The sequence below is a fragment of the Ptiloglossa arizonensis genome, chromosome 5 (assembly GCF_051014685.1).
Source record: "Ptiloglossa arizonensis isolate GNS036 chromosome 5, iyPtiAriz1_principal, whole genome shotgun sequence".
Taxonomy (NCBI): Eukaryota; Metazoa; Arthropoda; class Insecta; order Hymenoptera; family Colletidae; genus Ptiloglossa; species Ptiloglossa arizonensis.
The window spans coordinates 26,429,382-26,452,504 of NC_135052.1; the positions used below are offsets into that span (position 1 = coordinate 26,429,382).

The 23,123-nt window shown below is 34.8% G+C and overlaps 1 protein-coding gene and 1 non-coding gene across 9 annotated transcripts in view; one reads left to right on the top strand and one right to left on the bottom strand.

Annotated features, from left to right (window-relative positions):
* The window catches only part of Ip3k2 (Inositol 1,4,5-triphosphate kinase 2), a 45,219-nt gene that overhangs the window by 4,585 nt on the left and 17,511 nt on the right, over positions 1 to 23,123 (top strand). For 4 of the 8 annotated variants that reach the window (XM_076312289.1, XM_076312293.1, XM_076312288.1 and 1 more), the window contains exons 3-4: positions 297 to 618; positions 689 to 929. In XM_076312289.1, the coding sequence (XP_076168404.1) occupies positions 297 to 618; positions 689 to 929 (563 nt within the window). Of the gene's footprint in view, positions 1 to 296; positions 619 to 688; positions 930 to 16,243; positions 17,181 to 23,123 lie in introns of those variants that run through there. The other 4 variants (XM_076312297.1, XM_076312298.1, XM_076312296.1 and 1 more) reach the window with 3 other exon arrangements.
* Trnad-guc (transfer RNA aspartic acid (anticodon GUC)) lies at positions 23,041 to 23,112 on the bottom strand. Its single transcript has one exon. It is a non-coding gene; the product is annotated as a tRNA-Asp (tRNA).

Genomic DNA, 23,123 nt, shown 5'->3' on the forward strand with positions numbered 1-23,123 from the left:
TTTGATGCTTTTTACCTTATTGCTACAACAAAATTTTTGATACATGGGTCTCAAGCAATTCCACTATTCTTTATAATTTATTTCATTTTAATCATGTAGAAATAATATAGTTTCTTATATGATTTTTGTATATTTTCCAGACAAAGTATAACTATTAAGAAAATATTTATAAAATATTAATTTACAAAATTTGAAAAGAATCTAATACTGTATGTAGCAATTATAAAACATCTGATATAAACATGTATAGATCGTAAACATACTTGAATGATGAATTGATAAAAAATTGTTTGCAGGATGGGATAGCTCAAATATAGTAGAAGGAAGTGAGTCCGAGCACAATGAAGGAAGACCCAGATATTGGAGAACACCAAGCGTGGTTGTTAGTGACTATTCGGATTATTCTTATCTAGACGAGAAGCTCGAAAGAAATGATCTGGACCTTGAAAAATATGATGGGACTAGTGGAACTCCAAGTCAAGCAAGTAGTTGCTCCTGCCTGGATTGTGATGAGATACGAGAATCTTTGGATAATCAGTTCCTACAAGTTTGTCGCAGCAGGCGACATTCTGACTCTTGTTGTTTGTGCCTTGATTCTATGAATGCTGTTGCTACAAGGTATTTACTTTTTAATTGTGTTACAAACAGTTTGCTTTATTTGCAAATAATATTAGAAAATTTGTTTCAGAAAGTTTAACGAGACTGGAAACAGGCGGAATTCCTGTTTAGACGCTAGTAGTTCGTACTATTCCAAACTGGATTCACAGTTTCTACAGTATGCAGAAGAGAATGTTCCAGAACTGCAAGAAAAAACGAAGATCGAATTTCTGGATATTCCACCGCCAAGAAAAATTTCAGACTGTTCCATCTCCAGCCTCAGTGGGGACGAATCTGATGTCATTGAACTTCAGCAAGTTAAACCTGCGAGGGTGAGTGCTATATTAATTATAGTTTATTGTTTCTAAGAAGAGCACGAGGAATGCTGAATAAGCTTTTCTTAATTTCAAAACTTTTTGGAGTCAATTTTAATTTATTTTTACACAGCGACATATATTCTATTTCGAGCGTGCATGTTTATCAGAAAAAGTTCTAAGCTATTTTAAGATAAGCGTATTGTAAAAAAAATAAAAAAAAAAAAAAAAATATGAATAAAATTTATGCAAATTCATTGAATGGCTTGGTGTTCGGTATTCTGACGTACTTCCATTCCAGGTGTATAAATATTTCAATGTTACACCGAAGGAAAGACTATGTTTAGCGCGATACCACCAACACATTGTTGTTTCCGTGAACACGCGCGTAATTTATCTTACGCAACGTCACGCTTGTGCTCCAGTTCGTGAACAAACGAACCGTTCATTCGTCGAATACGGAGTTCGTCTTAGTATATAGGAACGCTCAATGAAAACGGGAGCGTGCTCGCACATGATTAAACTTTATCCACGTGTATACTCCCCTCAAACGATATTTTGTTCTTCTATTTATATCTGTCATTTCTCTTTTTATATTTCTCACGTTTGAGAAACTGATTAACAGTTTCCAGTTTTAAAGATGTTGGCGTATACTATGAAATATTTGCAATTTTAGAGATACACACGATAAAGGATGTAGAATCGTAAAGTGTCCGACGCTTGTAAATCGTTATTCTTATTTGACCAATTTTACGCAAGAATGCGGCAGACAAAGATACAGTGTTTCACGTGGTTCATAGAGATCTATTATGGATGCCTTTCTTCTGTACGTACAAACGTACATACCTGTCTTTGGACACGTATTCATTTTACATACGGATCAACGTGTTTACAAACTCGACGCGCACGTGCGCGCTCGCTTTGTGCATTCTTTGCGTGGGTTCAACTGACGTGTACACTCGCAGAACACTGAGCACGTTCGAACGAAATGCAGTGACGATCGTGTTGCTTTTTTCCTTGAAATTGTTTTACTCAGTTTTCAGTTCGAAATAAAATTCAGGTGTTTTACTCGAAATCCACAAAATTTATGTCTATAAATATATTAGATCCAAAACAAGTGACATGCACGTATGTACATTTCTGACGCCAAGTTTTTTTCTTATCGTTCGGTTAGAAAAACCAACGTTTTAAAAACGACACTTCTGACGTAGTTAGGTTATCGCCTGGAGAAAAACATTGCTCATAAATACCGCCGTAAATTCCACAATTCTATAACGTCATTGGTTAACACGGAATTGGCGTCAATATCGGAAAATGGATTTACCAGTTGTGTAAACCACAAACTAGTAAGAGTTGACAAATCTGGTTTAAGATCAGATTGAAAAAAGTGCAATTAATTTTCTAAATCCTAGAGAGGTTTCCAAAATTCTTTAGGTAAATACAATGATTCCTGAAGGATAATAACAATTAACAAAGGGGATTCTACTTTCTGTGAGCGATTCCTAGTTAGCAAACCAGAAACATAGGAGCAAAAAATGCAATTTTATAATCTTTTATAACATTTAACATTTTCAGTATCCTTGTATTTCAGTGTTGTGAAGTGTTCAATAGTGTAATTTTGCAAATTCGGTAATTCATTGTTAGCATTGTTTAATTCTGATAATTTTATAATATGTGTGTCTTTTTATAAAGCATAATAGTGAGAGTTAAAAAAAGAACTTCATTTATGTAGAAATCTTCACTTTCAAATGTAATTCTATTATTTCACTGGATAAGCATGACTAAAAGTTCAAGCTTATGACATCTTTAGCCGAACGTAATTCTAGCTAGCTAGTCAGTTTGTAGAGGATCAATGACAGTGATGTTTAGTGTAGAGACTGAGACATGTTCGGATACTATGGATACATTTACATTTGTAAATGATACTCTTGTATCATATCATTCGAAGAAATATCTTGAAAGGACTTGAGACTCACAGAGACATGTGATAGTTACATAAAATTTAATACCTGTTTAATTACATTCACAACTCATCAGAGATACAAGAAGCAATGGTAACCATCAAACTGCATGCCAAACGTAATTAGTAACTTTTAAATTAATCTTGCTGAATCTTTCAAATGTAAGAAGAAACAAATGTATGTAACAAATACGATGATAACTATAATTTTATTTGAATTATATTTCATCTTTAACCTATAAATTCAGTAAAATAATGTTTTCAGTTGTGTTACCATCAAGTTAATTTAATTTTTATTTTTTATTAATAATAATTCCAGTTCCAACTGTGATAACGAATTCCTAAAAAATTAAGGGATTTTTGATCGTGAAAAATTGTGCGAATATACTATATGGTAAACAGTAAAAAGTATTCGATTAATACGTGTATAAATTTATTCAAATTTATTCGGACGATCCACAATTTTGATAGTGATTTGATATTTGAATTGTGTCGAACTACAAAATATATTAACAAAGTACGTTCTACCAATACCAACGACAACTTATTTCGATCTATATCACAATACAATGTATCATGTTTCTAATTGATTTCGAATAAACTACGTTCGATGTAGTTAGAGGGACACAGCGTGAGAGCGAAGATGCGCGATGAGTGGGCACGAAGTAAGTTGTGATGCGTAATAGGTTCAAAAGAGCTTTTATCCTTGACCATAAAGGGTTAGTAGCATTTAGTCGTTCCCAGTGTGAAGTTGTTGGAGCGATGTTGCGTCGAAAAGTATACACTTCTATTAATTAAACATTTCGATTTCAAATATACTAATATACAATAATAAAGTTTACTGTTAGTACTACGAATCACCTGTGCGTCCACCTATAGTGATACATTGATGCGTATCGGTACAAATGAGAGTATGTCATTGAATTGATCCCAGTACTATTCGAATCGGCTAGCGAGGCCAGTCTCTCCATTCGTAGTGCCGCTTTCCATGAGATTCGGTCAGTCACTGTCAGCCCCATTGCTTTCTTATACATATATGTATATATACATATACACACATATATATATATACGGTGTGGCTCACTGTCATTGTCAGTCCATTGCGCGCGGTTCGTCTACGGGATTCAAAGCTTGACTTCTTTCTCGACCAATCGTCCAGCGGCTGTCGCCAATGAGGCCGGGAAAATTGTCGAGCACCAGCGGCCCGTTCTCGTTCCAGTCTCTGAAACGCTTCTAATTACAGGGAGAAGCGTTTTAGCGGTGCGTCGGTGATCATTCGGTGAAACGCGATCTCGCGGGCCGCGGATCGTTCGAGAGTGGCGTGTGCCTCACTTTCTGTTTATACTCAACCGCCTTCGCTCGTTCTCGCCCCGCTCGTTTCAAAGAAAAAAATATAGAATTCCAGTGAAAACCGTGTGAACGTTTGTTGTTTCAATTGGCAAGTGAAAAAGAAAGTGGTATCACGAATCACGTAGGATTTAAATAAACTCGACGGGGGAAGGGGGTAGGAGTATTTAGAATATTTTCTTTAAGTTAGAGAAACATTTCAGTGGTTAGGATACGAACGATACGCGGTTCAGCAAATGGCCATCGACGGCGCGTGAAAACGAGTATCGATTTTTACACGATCGATTATTTACGGTGTAAGGTTACTAACGAATCCAGCGATCATTCGGTTTTCTCGGGTGATCTGAGATCGAAGTCGCGATACAAAGTGTCAAGGTAAAGTCTGTGTTAAAGTTATAGATTTGGGAACAAGTTGCGTCTAAATAATACAGAATTCGAAAAGATGATAGCAGGTTATTTCATTAGTAATGTCGTAACATCGATACATTGTATACATTACATAATTCTGTTGCATTTAAAAAAAGTAACGGGTTTATTAATCAGTAATTTATTCGTCGTTACTTTCTCTTAATTTGTATTTCTCTTAGTGTTATGTGCATGTCTATCACAAGATTATGTGAGGGTGTATTGGTCAAGTTTGGACGTTTTTCTGATTTTCGTGTAAGCAACGATGAACTAGATCAACAAACGAATCTAACCTTCCTGCGATTTTTGACATATTCATTGTCGCATCTTTAATTTATAAATGACAGAAAATGCAACAACACTTCTTTAAAATAGTGGGATTTTAATATTACAATTCGTCTAATAACGATACCAGCGATACACAAACATCCTTAATTATAAACAAGATACGTTTGTTTGTACAAACTAGATAAGAAACGTCATTATTTACTGAACTACTTGATACAATGTTCAAGCAAAATAGAGTATGGGTAGCAACGGGCTCAAAACTAAGTCTATTGGGACTATTAGACTATTCTATAGGTATTCAAATTCTACGAATAAACATCGAGTATTGGAGTATCTAAACATTATTAATCAAAGAGGAAAATATGTATTCATATATGTATTTGCATTACTTAAATAATGCAAATATTGATAATATATTACCGGTTAAAACCTTTTTTATTATATATATATAATATTATTATAAATATATAAAATATAAATTTATCGTCTTAAATATATAATATACAAATAATTTATATATTGCAATTCATAATTTATATATTATTTATTTACATATTAGAAATATTTATATAAATATATATATATATATATATATATATATATATAGGGCATGGACAACATTTTTATCTTCAATTTGTAAACTTGTCCCGATATACATCAGCGATTGACCACGTCATTTTTTCTGTAGTATATGTGTCATTTAACAAACAATACTTTTTAAGTACCCACAAAAAAATAATTGCGTTTAAGAGCTAAGTACAAAAACGTTGAGCATATTCTGTAAACGAAGTAAGTCAGGTAACGAGCAATTAATGCGTTTTGACAATTTGTCCTTTTCTACAACTTTCTATTGCTTCAAGGTCATGTCTAAGTAGCACGTTCAATTCGTTCTCTTTTCTTCTTTTATGTGATGAAATAAAGACGTAGCGTTCCATTTAATAAATGCGCGTAAAATAAGTTCAATACGATTTGAAGGAATTTGAAATAAAAAATTTTGATAGATTCTGCATAAAGAATGACTAAGAAAATCTTGTTACGTTCTTCTCGTATCCCTGCATTACAGTTTAGTAATTATTTTAAACGCATGTTCACGGACATCCTCTGTTCTCACGCGAATCGTCACCGACACGTGGTCGCTCTTTGTTCGCGTCGATCACAACCCGTTGGCATCAGATAAGAAAATCGCGCGGCGATTTCTAAGAAATTGTTTTGTTGCGTGCGTGCCACGGGTTGGGACGAAAACTTATCGAAAAAATACTGTCGCGCGATAATGTGACATCCTCGAGTTTAGACGAATAACAATTTTCGCGAGTTGGACAGTTCCATGAATCGTGCGCACACGACGGTTCCTCGGGGCATGTTTTGACTGCGACGATTTCACGCGACGCCCATGACCGTGGAACGCGAACGAAGGGACAAGTGTCACCTTCACGGAGAGATGATGCTCGAGAAGCAGCGCCCGTTAAATTTACTGAGAATCGATTTAGTCGCTGGAAGGGATCTCAATCTGGACGAAATACTGGACAGGGATATTACTCGAAACGTATTGGATTACGAGGTAATTCCGCAATGTAGAACCAGGAGCGCGTTGAAAATACAATAAGTAATTTTATAATTATTCTATATGATATATTATTGTTTCCACATTTTCTTTGTTAAAATTGTTACGGTAATAAATTAAGGAACGCAAATAATTTCAATATAGAATTGAGGTTGTAAATTCTTCGATTTCTAGAGCCCACTTTTCAGGAAGTAATTATATTTATTTGTTTCAACATTTCGGTCATTTGTAAATCCATTTCAGGAAACATTAATAGAGTACATTGAAATGTATTTTTAGAAATTAAGAGAACTTTAAAATAATGTAAGTTCGACTGTTTTGAATTGTTAATGTATTTATTTTTATTTTTATTTTTTTTTAAGTGTCCTCTAAAAACCAAAGAATTTACATTATGTTGGTGCAATTGAAATATCTGTGTTCGTTAATTTATTACTGTGGTAGTTTGATCGGAGAAGATAAAAATAGTAATGTACCGTACAGAATAATCTAGAAGTCACTTATTGAATACTAGATGTAGTTATCACTGAAATCAGTTAATTATTTTTAACGCGCATTTATAATGATCGAACTGTTATTGTTACTCATAAAGTACATCTTACAGTGTGTAATGGCGCCTATTTTGCATCTATTTATTTTGACATTAATAACTTTACATCACAAATATACCGAGTACTAATTTTTCACGCATTACACATTATGCAAATGCTAAATAATGCATATATGAATCAATGTATGCATCATATTTGTCGAAATATAAAAAAAAATTAAAAATGATTTTGATTTACAACTCTGTCTATATCTCTCGTAAATTTTGAAAAGTGCGTACTGTTAGATTAAATAAAAGAATTTGAAAAAACTATCGGATTATTCAATATTAAATAATATTTAATATTTTTATATTAATATTAGAATTTGAAAAAGAGTGAATTATAAATCAGTAAGAACTAATTAGATGCGTTTTAATATTTATAAAATTTAGATTACTAAGTATCGTTGATTGTTTATCACGATCTGAACATTTATCGTACGACCTTTGAAATTACTAAACCTTCCACCGGGTTGAAGATTGACAAATTTCTGTTGTCTGAAATGTTCTCGTTTACTTTTCAATGAGTTGTGGAAAAACCATAGTTGTCGTACCAGTGTTTCAAATATTAAATAAATTTCCGAGACTCTTGAGATAGATAATACACAAACGTTATTGTTCCAACGAAGTGTTATTGATCGGCCGAACTGATTGTCAAATTTCGATTGAATTTTATCGGTTCGCGATGTCGAGATACAATACATTTGCCTAGAAGATTCAATAAAGGCGTTCGATGTATATTATTATTGTTATTATTCGACGGAAAAAATGAATAAGATACGACGAGAGTAAACGAGACAGAGCAACCTCTGTTTTCTAATTTTTTAAAAATTTATTTGTACGAGAGTATTACTAATGCATTGACAGTGTTTCCCCGATGAAAATGAATCCAAATACGATCTCGTTCAGATTATTTTTAAACAAACAATAATTTTTAAAAATTTATCAACGACTAATTAAAAGTAGTCCGAAAAAGGTCGCGTTTAGAATCATTTTCATCGAGAAATTCTCAGCAATCTATTGATAGTACTCGCATGAAATATAAATATTTGAATTTACATTGGTAGATGTTGATTCCATCTTCGTATTCTATCGCTATTTATTGTAGCACTCTAGTTTGTATAGAGTAGTCTCGATAAAAAGAAGTAAATGAATAGATAAAAAAGTAAATAAAAATCATACTCGCTGACAGTGAGTTTCGGTAAAAAAAAGTAAATAAGTAATAAAGACAAGGCAAATATAGGACACAGAAAAAGTTAAGAAGAACCAAAACTATATTTACCAATAATATAAATTTGTGAATTGTACATCATTGTACACAGAAGGAGAAATTAGTCTAATTCGTTGTGTTCGGTTAGATAACCGATGGCACACCGATTATGCATCGTGAAAGGGAGGTCCTTTTAAGAAAAAATAATATAAAAAATTATTCTTCGTAGTTCCTTTCGTTCAAAAGGAAAGGATTTTTGCAAAAGAGGGGTAGGAAACAAACGACCACGAGTTGTAAAAAAAAAAAACGAAGGAAAATGTACGAGACAAATAAGTTGTCGCAATTCTGTCTTCTAGAAGTAGAGAACTCGCACTACTTACGGGACGGTCCGATATCGGCCAGGGAGAGACCGTGTTCGACGTGTTATGAATAAAACATTTCGCGGCGTGACTGAAAATAACATCATTAGCGATAGACGGTCGTCGTTGAAAATCTCGCTATGCTTGGCATTCGATTTCGAAACGTCCGGGCTCCGTGTGCCCCGAAAAAGGCGATACTTCGCACTGCCTTCGGTTAATGCACGCATAACCGCGACTGACCTTTCAATGAGGGAAAGTAAAACGCAAAATCGTGGCAAGTGCTGCGCGTGCTCGTGCCCTCTCGCGGTCCTTTTTCTTTTCTCACCGCTGGCGTGTTTTCATTCGTTGGGCCATAATGAAACGTTTGAACGTCGACCTTAGGACGAGTTCTTCTGTGTGTAGGGTGTCGCGCGCTGTGTTTTTCTCGACCGCATAGCTGGAATAGTTTTTTTGCATGACGCGCTCGTGGAGGCAAGTCAATCGCTAAACACTATACATATTTGCGCAGTGTGAAAAACGCTCGACTAACTCGGGCTTAACTTCAACGTTTTTGTACGCATTTTTATTACATACAATGCACTTCGTAGCTTCGTTTTAAAAAAATGTTTGATTCAAATTTCCGAAAATAAACGGTGATAGGTATTCTCGACATTTGGCCATAGAAGAGTCTCCTTTCATTTTTATGAGCCACGTGACTGTTCTTCAATTGCAATAATGCAATACGTATAATAAAAAAGTAAGAATGTAGTGACGTAACAAATGTATTGCGACAATATTGTCATTGTTCATTAAGATCCTTGCAGCAGCAGCAAACTATTTAGCTTTTAAATCTCTGGTTGTAACGTTGTTGGATATAAGCGAAATGCGCTTCTTTATTCAATATCGAGACAATTATAAGTTTTAACTTAAGTTGTTAAATTAGTCTGGAATTCAATCGAATATTCTTGTAATACGATGCCGTGTAAGGGTGGCATACGGCTCTCATTGAAAATCATTGAGTTAGACGATAAATTACAATTCATTGATGTGTTCTGTGCACGCAGTATAGCTATTGTTCAAACAAATATGTATGTGTCTGGCATGACCGTCATTTATAACGTATAAAATTGAAAATTGTAATCGTTCTGACATCAAAGATACATTTTCCGCGCAAGTAACGTTGATTAACATACGACCAGGATTGACAAAAGGGAAATCAGAAAAAGTAACAAAAGATGAAAGTTATAGAAATAAAAAGAATATTATTATAATGTTAAGAATGGTTCTATATATTATTCAGCGTCCATTCTGTTCAATTATTATTATATTAAAATACAGCGCAAAGGAAGTTGTCCATTTTAAAAAGTAAATAGATTTCTGGAATATTCGAAGATTCGATATTTTCATGTTGTCCAGAAGAATGATTTAGCTATCGTCGTAGGATGTGTTTCTGGCAATTCGCTGTGCCGTTTCTACCACGATTATACTCACGACTGAGTACGCTCAACGTTTTATTGTCAATAAAAATAAATTATCGATCTCAATAGAAATTGATACCGATAAGAATAAGCCGGTTGTTATTCTGAAGATTATGATCCGTAAAAAAAACGAACGGGATTTCAAACGTTCTAAATATTGCACGCGGTGCCTTTTCACGGCTTTGTCGGTCGCGTCTGCCCCCTTTAAAAGCGAGCAACGTTTCCAACGGTTTTTTTTCGAGCTGTGCCGTTTGTCGTGCATGAACCCGGTTAGTGACTCAAACGAATCACCCGGCAGGCATATTTATGGACCGTTTGCCTCGGGCTGTTTCTTATCCATCCTCGTGATCCTCGAACAGAAGATTGCAAATCAATAGACAGAACTGGATTATTTATCTACCATGTCGATGGGAACGCTCGATACTGTGTAATTAATCATCTGAATCGATCAAATCGCCGATAGCGATGATTCCACGACAGAATTATCAATAACAATCTTTTCTTTCGTATAAATATTTACGAATTTGCATAGTTGCATCAGAGGGTTGTGTTTTATGGAATTAAATATTCCGTGTAATGTTTTCAAACTATTTTTTACGGCAAATAATACTTTGGAAAATATTCCGAGATATTGATTAAATAAAATAAAGAAATATAAAAAGAAAACAGGAATAATTACGTAATACGAATAAGCAGATATAAATACACAAAAATCAAAGAGGGTATACGATAAGTATCTAAATATTGGTCTAAGACTGGCTGATGTTAATTCAAACTTTGAGATTCAAAGGAATTCTTTTTTTGTATATATAACTAATGAATCATTTGGTTCATCAAGTCCCAAAAAGTGTCTTCGATTCAGATCTTAAAGGGGGCAGCTCGGTAATTTTAAATTGTAAATTTTTTCTGTCCACATTTTTACTTATCCAAAAAATGAAAGCTTAATATTTTTAATCAAAGTGGTGTCCTTGTTTTAATTTTTGAAACGTTTCAATCTGGATTAATAATTTCCTTGATACACAGTTTGCCTAAAATCATTGGGGCAAGTTTTTATTTCTTATCATGTTTCGAATGACCGGAAACAACAAAAAATTGTTTAAAAAAATACTACATATCTTGTTAAACTACAAGGTACAGGTCTAATTAATTTTTATTTTCATTCAAATATTTTCTCATAGAAAAATAGACAATACTCTATCTTTGGTTTCAAATATCAAACTGCCCCCTAAAGAAGATGGAATATGGCAAACAGAAAAAAATTATCGTTACGGCCTCGCGGAAAATAAAGGTAGTTACAAGTTCCGCTACTTGCAACGTCGTAGTAGGCAAATATATTGCGTCAATCAGCGGATGAAATACTGGTTCATTATGCAAGAGAAGGATACCAAGAGGACGTAATAAAACACCTTTTGTTCCTTGCACCGCCAACCAACATAAGATTAAAACCGCGTATTTGACTTATTTACATCGATTTAAAGAAACACACAAGAGGAAATGGATAGTCACCAGCATTTTATGTTTGTAAAAGAAAAAAAACTTTGAATTCTCTGTAATCGCACAATCAAAGCTAGAGTCACTTTGTGTAAGAGCTCCACCACATTCTATATTCTCATTAAGATCTGAATCTAATAGGAACTTATAACCAAATTGCAATTTCTATCCTCGTCCTACAATTGACCTGTTTCCGTTTAAAAGATTTCATCGTTGTTCTGCGCGCCTAATAACAGAACTCTGAACCTATCAGGATCAAATAATCAAAGTTAGCAAGCTATGTTATCTATCTCATTTCCGCGATCCCTTCTCTTTGTCTAAAGCCATACTATCGTTATTATACGTTCCTATTAATAACTAAACTAACTAAAGGTAATGTAATAGGAATTCATGATAAAAGTTAATAAAACGATTGTTTTAATTCCATGGTTATAACATAAATATAACACAAAGTATCTTATGTACTTACATAAGAACATCTGTACCTGATATTATATAGGTTATATGGTTTAAAGCTATTGTAACGTTATTATACGTTCTTATTAATAACTAAACTAACTAAAGGTAATATAGTAGGAATTCATAATGAAAGTTAATAGAACGATTGTTTTAATTCCATGGCACAAAGTATCATATGTACTTACATAAGAACATCTGTACCTGATATTTTATAGGTTAGGTCATCCCGAAAAGACTCACATGCCCTCTACACGTGCTCGTTAAGTTCTTTTAAATGTCGTAGGAGTGTTCAGTTCATAAAGTGAAACGTCCTGAAGATGTACTGTATCAACATTCTTGGAACATTTTTAAAATGTTCTACGGTAACATTTTGCGAATATTTAAAGTGTTTAAAAACACTAATAGTAGTGTTTGAAAGTAATGTTTCCCGAATGTTTAAAATTATTAAATCAAGCACCTTTTATACTTTTTATGAACCCATGTTAAATTCGCGAATTCGAGTATTATATGATGTAGTATGTATTTCAGACATTTTTGAGTGATATTCAAAATTGACGTAGGATAACTAAACGACTTTTGAATAAACGGTGCTATCTGGGAATTACTTTCTTGTTATTATGTTAGACAAATAAACAGCACTCCTGAAAAATAGTAATTAAATATTTGTATCGTATATAGATTTATGATTACGATATCATACAGCTTCGATTCGAAGCTCGTTTAAAAATACAATCTCCAAGTTTCGTCACTTTTCCGTATTGCGCCAACAAACAAACACAACTACGTTTTATTTATGTAGATTATTTATCGTGATAAAATTCCAACATTGTTTTCAAACAGAAGTATGTTGACACGATATAAAAAAAGTCGTATCTGACGTTGCTTGGGATAGAGGAGAAAAGACCTTGAAAGGCCATTTGATTCTGATCAAAACCATAATCATACCTGTTTTGAATTTTTGTCAATCAATAACATTGAGTTAATCAATGTTAAGAAAAACGTCCGCGATTAATTTGTCTCAACATTTATTTTTTAATAATTGTATATATAAATACATCTCTGGTTAAAACGAAGATTATCGACCGGTTTAAAACTTTTTAAGGAAGGATATGGTAGCCAATTTTTTTATGGAATCAGTTTTTTGTACCTTGAGTTGAGGCCCCGTCACGTGTGAACCGTCTGTTTCGTGCAACAGGCACTCAGTATCGAGCTTGAAAGCCATGCCGTGAACGGGTCAGTGTAACTGTTACAAATATAACCTAAAAACTCGTATATTTCTTGTTATATCTTCGTGAAAGAATTGTCAATGGATTGACAAAAGTCTCGCAATAAAAAGGAGACCAAACACGATCGTATTCGCACTATCAATGGACTGACGAGATTCTCCCGATAAAAACGAGACCAAACACGATCGTACCCGCACTATTTACCCTTATACGTTACACCAGTGTTTCTCATGTGCCGTGATGTATTACACTGTCGCGGGAGTGCCTCAAGTTCGTCGCGGTAACGTTTCATATTTGTAAAATTTTATTTTATTTTTGGTAATATTCGTTAAATAAATAAATAACTTTTTTTAAATTATATTCGGTTCCATTATATTTGATACAATTATTTTTTTTTGTGATACACAAAAATATATGTGGTAAATTGTATTATGAGTATTGTAATTTTAAATATTTCTATTTTAAAATTTAGTCTGTGGCACAGGAATCTTATTAAATTCAAAATGGGTTGTTAATCGAAAAAGGTTGGGAAGTCTACGACAAACTCGAGGCACTACGTTATACAAATTATTTTTAAAATTTGTCTAATTGTGTTTAATAAACAATACTTTCATGAAGATACAGTAGGAAATATAAAAAAATTTGAGTTGACACTTAGTCAAACTGAAGGACGTAGAGACGATTTGGTACGTTTTATCGAGGGACAAACACGACGTTTTAATGAGAGGTTACCGTGTAGAGGGTGTCCCGCGCAACGAAGATAAGCTATATCTTTAAAATGCTTGTAGATAAAAAAAAATGTCGTAAAGCAAAGTTGAATGGTTTAGAACGGAGCATGTCTTGATATTAATTTTATGCATTGATGCATTCAAAAAATTCATCGCACTCTAAACACTTCCTCCATATTTCTTTTTAAAATGTGTTTAATTTTTTTTAATTAAATGTCCTTTGCTAAGTTTTTATGTTTCTTCTGACATACGTTGTTTAATGCAGAAAACATTAAATTGCAATAACTGTAAAACTAGTAGTTTGAAAGTTCAAGTCTCTTAATACCTTTTTGTAGATAATAAAAAAGTGCACGGATTGGTGCATTTAAAAGTATGGGGCACTATATGCAGTTGAATTTTTTAAATGCATCAATGCATAAAAATGCATAGAATCAATATTAGAACATGCTCCACTCTAAACCAATTAACTTTACCTTGACATTTTTTCTATCTACAAGTGTTTTAATGATAGCTTGTCCATGTTGTGAAAAATGTATGTATCTGACGTTTTCGTTAATTAGAATAATATTTTTACCCGTACGTATATTGGACCACGGTAGTTAAAAATATTAACAACCCTATTCCATAAATAGTTACTGCTTAGAAGGATTCGAGCCTTGGTTAGGGTTGGTGTATTTAACTCAAAGTTTTCGCATATCGAGACTTGTGAAAGAAATAGACAACTCTTCTCGACACTAAATATAGTTCAGACTATATGTTGGTTCTGGGAAACACGAACGCGAAGAGGCTCCATCAGCGACGCGTTGCGACAGATGTTGGCCAAAGCTGAAGAGTATCAGAAGCAGGATTATCACACCTGTGGTATCAAGCACACGTACACACGCGCGTGTCCCAATGAGAATGGACACCGTGCACGTGTAGCGTACCATATATGCAATATACGTGATAGATCATCCAGTAATATGGGCTGACTAGTTAACAGGAAGCTTTCAATTCGGGTCAGTAGAAGAAATCTGTGCTACCGACAACGCTGATCCCGGTATTCGATGTCCTCGTTGGTTTCTCCTCCTTCCCAAGGATCGTGGAATTAACCCTCAGAGTGCGCGACACTCGTACGCTACGTCGAATCCAGCACGTCTGATTTCTCGAGAAACGGGAATTGCAAAGTAAATTGAGAGTCGTTAAAAAATCTCGAGAAATTTAAAAATATTGCAGAATAAAATTTGTTCAAATACAATGTCTAAAATATTCAACAGGAAAAACGTTTAAACTATATAATTATGTATTTGTTTATATCTAAGAACAACGTGTACATTTTTTAACCTACAAAAACATACGTATGAAGAAACATTTACGAACATTAGGAAATTATTTAAGAAACATAAAATTATCTTTCGACATTTTTTGCAACATTTTTTCTATGACAAATTTTACTTTTCGGATAATTAAAATAATTTCTTTCCAAAGGAATTTTATTGACAAATTATTCTTTTCGAATATTATTGTCTTCAAGAATTTTATTTTCAGTTCTTTTTAAAATTATTTTCAAACGTAATGATAAATAATGATCGAAGTTAAAGAAAATAGATATACGAAATGAATAATATTTATTTTAATGGTGTACAATGTATACGTGTAATGTTTTTTCGAAATTTTTGCACGTGCACTACGAATATGTTCTAACCAGGAACTGCAATCCTTATCATTTTGAATGCATATGCAACAGCTCTAACGCACTCAGGATGTATACATGTGCCAAACTCTTTTAACAATGTGGTACCAACACAACGGGTGGTCTGCACATTATAATCCGAAAAGGTTAAGAATATACAAGAAATATATACTCCTGTAATTGTTAAATTCTGATAATTAATAGATGGATCAAATATATATATAAATCATTCACATTTGTTCAAAGTTTTTCTTTGCACTCTTGGGATTATAAGTTCCCGTAGTTTGAAAAACATTGCACTAAAGTCATGTATGTGTATAGAGAGAAGTGTACTGTATCTTAAACTACGTTGCATGCGTATGATCCGATTGTGAGATAAAATGGTCCTGAGGTTGGGGTCACAAGTGACCCACCTCTAACTCAGACTTGACCTTGACTCAACGTTTCAATTAACAAAGATTTTTCGCGTTCGAACGACAAATCGAATACAAACCGATTGTGAGAATGTTCGCGATAAATTTCAGTTTAATTAAGACAAATTACACGTCACTTAACACATGGCTTAACTTTACCATTACGTCAGGGGCTTTTCATTTCCATGAAGTTTTGAATTGAGATCATCGAGCAAATTGTCCGGTTCGTTAAGTACTCTAGGGGCATTCAAGTCCGCAGAAATTGATCACCCACGGTTCACGGAATGTCATGGTCATTTTTTGTACCGCGATAGTCGACGGCGAACTGGTTGATGCGGGTGTTAAGAGAGCAGTGATGTTGGTGCCTCGAGCAACAGCGAGAGAACCGAGTGAACAGTTGAAATGTCGCAGTTTGTCATCGATCGGCGTAATTATTTCGAACGTCGCTCTATTATTGAACGAAATTGGTCCGCGATAAGAGTCCACACTTTGTTAAGTACTGCCGAGTTAAATTTAAAATTATTTGCTCGACAAACGATTCTCTGTCCACCACCAGATAATCGAGAATTAAGTGCGCGACAGCGAATAGCATCGGGAACGAATTTATAAAATTACATTTAGACCGAGTACAATTTAGAAGATATTGGACGCTTTGATCGAGAGTAAAAGAAAAGATAGAACGCGTTTGAGCGGACTGTACGAACACGTTGAAACGCGTGAAATTAATCAGAAAGAATGGAGCAAGAGAACAAAGCTGAGAACTTACGGTACGTGAACGCTGCGTCACCGACGCCACCGGCCACGCTGACGCTACCGACGCCGCCGACGCTGAACCTGATGGAGCAGCTGTTGCTCGCGAAAATGGAGAAGCAAAGTCTGAAGCACGAAGATGACAACGAAAACGAGAACCACGGAGCGAAAGCGACAAAGGACCACCTTCTGAGAAGGACAGACTCTATGGACAGTCAGATCAGCGCGAGCACTTTCAACTCGTTTCTATCTAACGATTCAGCATCCAGTGGCAATCTTTACTGCAAGTGCGACGATTGCCTACTGGGAATCGTCGACGTGTATCAGCGGGGTCCTCCGACGGTTGGTCGAAAAAAGGTAAATACTAGCGAGGTTCCTGTTTGTTTTATTCCTTTAACCCTTCGCGGTCGGAGCGTTCTAACCGTCAGACGCTGCAGTGTTTCTCAAATTGTGGATCACGGAGATACGAAAAAAATACAAAGAACGAAACGCTAAAACGTTTGAACATTTAAAACTTCTTTCTGTAATTTTATGGGGAAAAAAAAACCTCTCTCGCGGTGGACGCGTGAATGTGTAAATAATCGTTGGAAAGTGTGTCCCGCATCGACAAAATGTCACATTACAGTTCTTAAGTTTACAAAGAATATCACGCGGAAGTTTATAAATATGGTAATTCCTATCCTCGAGCGACAATCTTTGCGCGAGATTCGTGTAATGGAATCATCGTTCCCTACTGTTTGTTTTGTTTCTCTGACCCTTCGCGGTCGGAGCGTTCTAACCGTCAGACGCAGCAGTGTCTCTCAAATTGTGGATCGCGGAGATACAAAAAAAAAATATAAAGAACGAAACGCTGGAAAGTTTGAATAATTAAAACATCTAAACTTCTTTCTGTAATTTTATGAAGAAAAAAAAACCTCTCTCGCGGTGGACGCGTGAACGTGTAAATAATCGTCGGAAAGTATGTTCCACATTGACAAAATGTCACATTACAGTTCTTAAGTTTACAAAGAATATCACGCGGAAGTTTATAAATATGGTAATTCCTATCCTCGAGCGACGATCTTTACGCGAGATTCGAGTAACGGAATTATCTTTCCCTACTGTTTATGTTTACGTAGTACGAATGATCCATCAACTCTCAGAGTCGGTGGCCGCAGACGAGAGTGACCCTTAATTGACTTCAGTTCGAAATAACAATCACTACCTACCCCGTTTTCAAGCAAACTGGAGATCCTGCTTTATCACTCGAAAGCAATAACTGCAGTATCACTCAGGTCCTTATCTTTTGAACCTTCTTTTAAATATATAGTGTCAAACGACTTCTACTAATTGAAGGTACCTAAGTACGGTAAATATTATTGAAGCAATAATACGAAGACGATATTTCCAATTTTTCTCCTTACATGATATGTACCATATATTCTTGGTATATTGTGCAATGCTGTTTACGTATGTCTCAATATATTGCTTTTTTATTATATCAATGTATTGTATCAATCTTCGATATCATTCCTAGACGGTCGATATTATTGTTAATTTTCGATGTTCACAATAATATTGACCGTGTGAAGGGTACTTTAAGCACTTCCACGAGTGTGTTCTGTTTGATCGCTCACACGCTACTAAGCGTTGCTTACGTCGAACGCTTTGATGCTGCGGTGCGTGTAAGAATAATAATGACGTCATCTCATACAGGTAGGGCAGCAAAAGCACGAGCTCTTACCAATGTTTTTTTCCGCTTCAATGTGTATCTATAATCAAGCGCGCTATAAAATTTGTAACTTTTAAACACGTGTACTTGAAATTTAGAAAATAATAACGGGTGTTCTTGTTCTTTTTGGTAGAAATTAAATAGGTCTTAATAGTATCAGAAAAAATGTTCAGATTTTTTTGATTGAAAAAATAAAAATTAATAAAATTAAATAATATTAAGAAACAAAATAAAAATATTTATTTAAGTAAAAATATTACGTAATTACAAAATATACTTATTTGTTTGAGTGAAACAATTAGGACCATAGAGTAACGTATTAAATTATCTTATCGAGTTATAACAAATAACTTTTTTTTACAACGATCTAAATTATTTATTTCACCCTGTTTACCGTATCAAATAGTACTTACAAGCATAAACACTTACGTTCAAACCAAACGTAGCTTTGTCTCATCCCCACCATTTTCGGACCACTCCCTCAGGATTTTTTTTTCTAAATCTTTTCTAAACTATACACAACAAGTCAAACAAAGTAATGTACCTGACGGTTCCAGCAGTGTATATTCCTTTCTAAAGTGCTTTCTCGCCACGACGTCCGTTGTCTCGATCAAATCTATTAGCTCATTGTCGTCTGACGTCTTTTCTAAGCCGTTCAGCGTGACTATTGTTCTCTATAGACAGCTTACCGCTCTTTCAGACGTAGTTTGAAAATTATTTCGAAATCGATCACTGGTCGAGCCATCGATACGTTTCACCTTCGTTCCGTATGTTCCTGAACTGTTCGTCGACGCGTAATTAAATGCTCGTACGTTGACAGCTCGATGATCGATTGGAAACTTCTTACCAGTATTTGTACAACGTGTATCGAGTCCTAAATTCTTCCAAGTTTTGTTCGACTAGTTGCCGCGTTCATTGGCCGCTTTTTTCTCGACTATTCAATACCATCAATCGACGAGATCGTACCAACCTTCGCAACGGGACACGATTACGCGTCAACGATACTCGAGCCATACGACGTCAAACTATAGTGAGCTCTTCGACAGCTTTTCTCTCTCTCTCTCTCTCTCTCCCCCCACCCCCTCCCCCACCAAACAGTGGTCTTCAATCTTTACCCTCGTAGTTTTCAGTGTCAGAAACGCTCTCTTGTTTAGATGCGTGATTATTATTATTCCTGACGATTATTCTTGCACTTCTCATTATATATTTATTAGAGAGTGTACATGATATGTATATGATGACATATGTATAGTATAATTTTCATGTATATGTATACGAATAAATGTTTTCTTAAATTTTCCAAACACTTAAATTACCCAATTCATTTTTTAAACTTATTTTATATTAAAATGTATGTATAGTAGTATGTATTGGGTTGTTCGGAAAGTCATTTCGTTTTTCTTTTTGGTGAAAATGAAACACGATTTTTTTTAGAGTGTATAAACATTTTATTAAATTATATATTCTCCACTTTGGGAAACGAAGTGACTTTCCAAACAACTCAATATAATACGAAATAAAATTATCGATCAACGATAGGTAGATTACATATTGTATGCATATATATATTACACCTAAGATTTGGGGAGAGGGGTGGGGGATAACAAAAATTTTACGCGGATTTTCAACTAAGCGGGGAGTTGATTTATCGAACTCCTGTGTTGTCGGGCCCACTGTATTTGGATTCGAGGTCTCCACCTTGAAATTGACCTCATCCTTGACTCGACCTAGACTTCTGAGTATTACGCGGCAATATTTGTCGTTCTGCTTACGCACGTCCACGTGTTTTATATCCCTCGTGTCACCTTCTGTCCTCTGAACAGATACTTCACTCCCAATCACTTGTAATTTTCCCATTTGATTATTGTAAACGGTGTACTGTCATGGTACTCGCCTACTACAGAGATCTTTCGTTTGTGTTGTCTTGTCATCAAAATAATCTCCATAATCTCATTCGTACTAACATCTTGCACTATTAATGTCCATCCCGCTCGTTACCAACCACAGTAACCCTTTGTTAAAACGAACATTGTCGAGTCCATTCGAAACGTTTCAAGAAGAACGGATCAGGCTTTTCCTGGAATTGACCTTCCATATCTTGGGATGGGATCTAGTCATGTGCGAACCGTTCGATGAAGAGAATAAATGAAATACACGAAGTGTGAGCGAAACAACGAACGCGTCTCGTATTATAGGCGCTCGATCGTCAAGCTTCAAAGCAGCACCACGCGCGTATCAACGCGTCAGCCATTATTGCGATCTAAAAATTTGTCCGTTTCTCATTGTATCTTTGTGAGAGTATTATCAATGGATTGGCGAGATTATCCTGATGAAAACGAGTCCAAACACGACCATATTCGCATTATTTTTTCTTATATGTTATGCGAATGATTTTTGAAAAATTAGGTATCGCGTATAAATAAAAGTAAACCGAACACGGTCGTGTGTGGGCTCATTTTCATCGGAAGAATCTCGTCGATTCATTGATATTACTTTCACGAAGATACAATGAGAAATATAAAAATGTTTAGTTTGCATTAGTAGCTGTCGTACCGATACACAAGATTGATCGATGTTACAAATCGCAATCGATTAGAATTTTCGTTTATTGCATTTGAGCGATTTAATTCTCGAAGGGGTTAAAATAGTCCAAAAGAAATATTGCTACGGTTGTTAAAGACAACAGTTGATAGAAATATAATACTTTGGAAAACACTGATCAAATATATACCGACGTTCTCGTATCGATGGTATTGATTCTAAACCGTTCCTATGACTAACTGACGTGTACAACCGGCCAATGGCAAAAACACCGTCCGTGGAATAAGTTTATGCAATTCCAGAATCTTGTCGGCATGTTGGCAAGGCGCTGCAGGCTCAATTAGCGGTCGTTCCCTTTCGGTTTGGATTTCATTGCCTAATCGACCCAGTCGCTACAATTAACATGAACGTTCTAGTTTTCTTTAAAAGTGGAATGCCACTCTACGGACGAGAATCTCGAATTTCTTTAGATCGCGTCAAGCACGTTGGGACTGACGAGGGAAGGGTCCGTCCGACCTGTTCCCCTCCGATTGTGAGGCGCTTTCACAGGATTATAGAAGACAGATTCTTGTTACAATTTTTTCAGCCATTAGATGTAGACACTTGATAATTCTAAAGACATAAATAATTAAAGTTACTACTACTTATTTAAAATTCGGTTAAGAATGGAATTGAAAATTCCTTTAAAACAGCACTTTAGTTTTTTTAAAAATGTATTGTTATATTTATACCAACATCTTACAGCTATTTTAAAGCTTTTACAATGAAAAATATATATATATATGTTAAGTACTATAATACTAATAAATAAAAATACCCCATTAGTACCGCAATGTCTTTATCGGATTCCAACCTGACTTTAACTCGAAATACTTTAAGCAGAAATGTTGTTTCGTTTCGAGCGAGGATAAGTTCACACTCGATTGGATAAAATTTATTAACACGATGTCATTCCAGTCCCATTTAATTGTTCCGAATGTTGGAACTCGCCTTCACCGTAGTACGTAACGGTTATTCCTTACCAATTCGAGACGTTTTCACGACACAGGAACCTTGAAGCATATGTATTTATCGAAGATTTTTTTTCATTGGAACACATTTGGGTCAAGAGTTTTTGCCTTCGTCATTTCTTCTCTCATTTTTACCTCTGTGCATCGTCCCTTCGCTCTTGTCCCTCTGAACGTATCACGATTTTTCTTCTGTTCGATCCTTGTGAAGTTTGTCTCGGGTAAATTGTTCGACTCGTTTTATACGCAAAAGAACAATCACTGTTGATCATGCCGTGTAAGTAAACAGTTCGTTATATTTATTTTTAACATGTTCATCACAGAAAGTAGGAGAAGGTCACACAGGTGTACAACCTAATCTTCGGTCTCTTTTAAAATAAATTTAATGTTTATTTATAAATAATTCTATTATACTTGGATCTTCGAAATAATCTCCGTTAGCTTCTATATATTTTTGCTATTTCTCAAGTAGATGGCGAATCTTTTTTTTTTTTAGAAAAATTTAGAAAATGTATCGGTCTGTTGGTTAACTTTTTTTCTTTTTAAATCGCATAACATATTTATATCATTAACAGAAGACAGACATGAAACCTCCAACATACAACAGGAAAATATCTACACAATTCTTACCAATTAAATACTTAATTCGAGTACATGTGCTGCTAAGTGTCGTGCTAAGAATTGAAATTACTGCAATTAATGTCACGTGAATCCGCAAAGTCGAAAGAGCATCGACTATAATTTAAAAATAGTACAGGAAAGGTATAAGGGAAGGAAAATACTCTAATGAATCGGCGATATAATTATATAATGTTCATACATTAGCGGAATAATTATAATAATATGGAGAGGTAGTAGGATAACAGTTTCTCTGCACTTAATTATAATATGTAATAATACATATTATACTTAATACATATTTGATAAATGATAAAACAGAAATAAAATAGTAATCTTACTCCCCGACGGGGAATCGAACCCCGGTCTTCCGCGTGACAGGCGGAGATACTGACCACTATACTATCGAGGAATTTCTGTAGA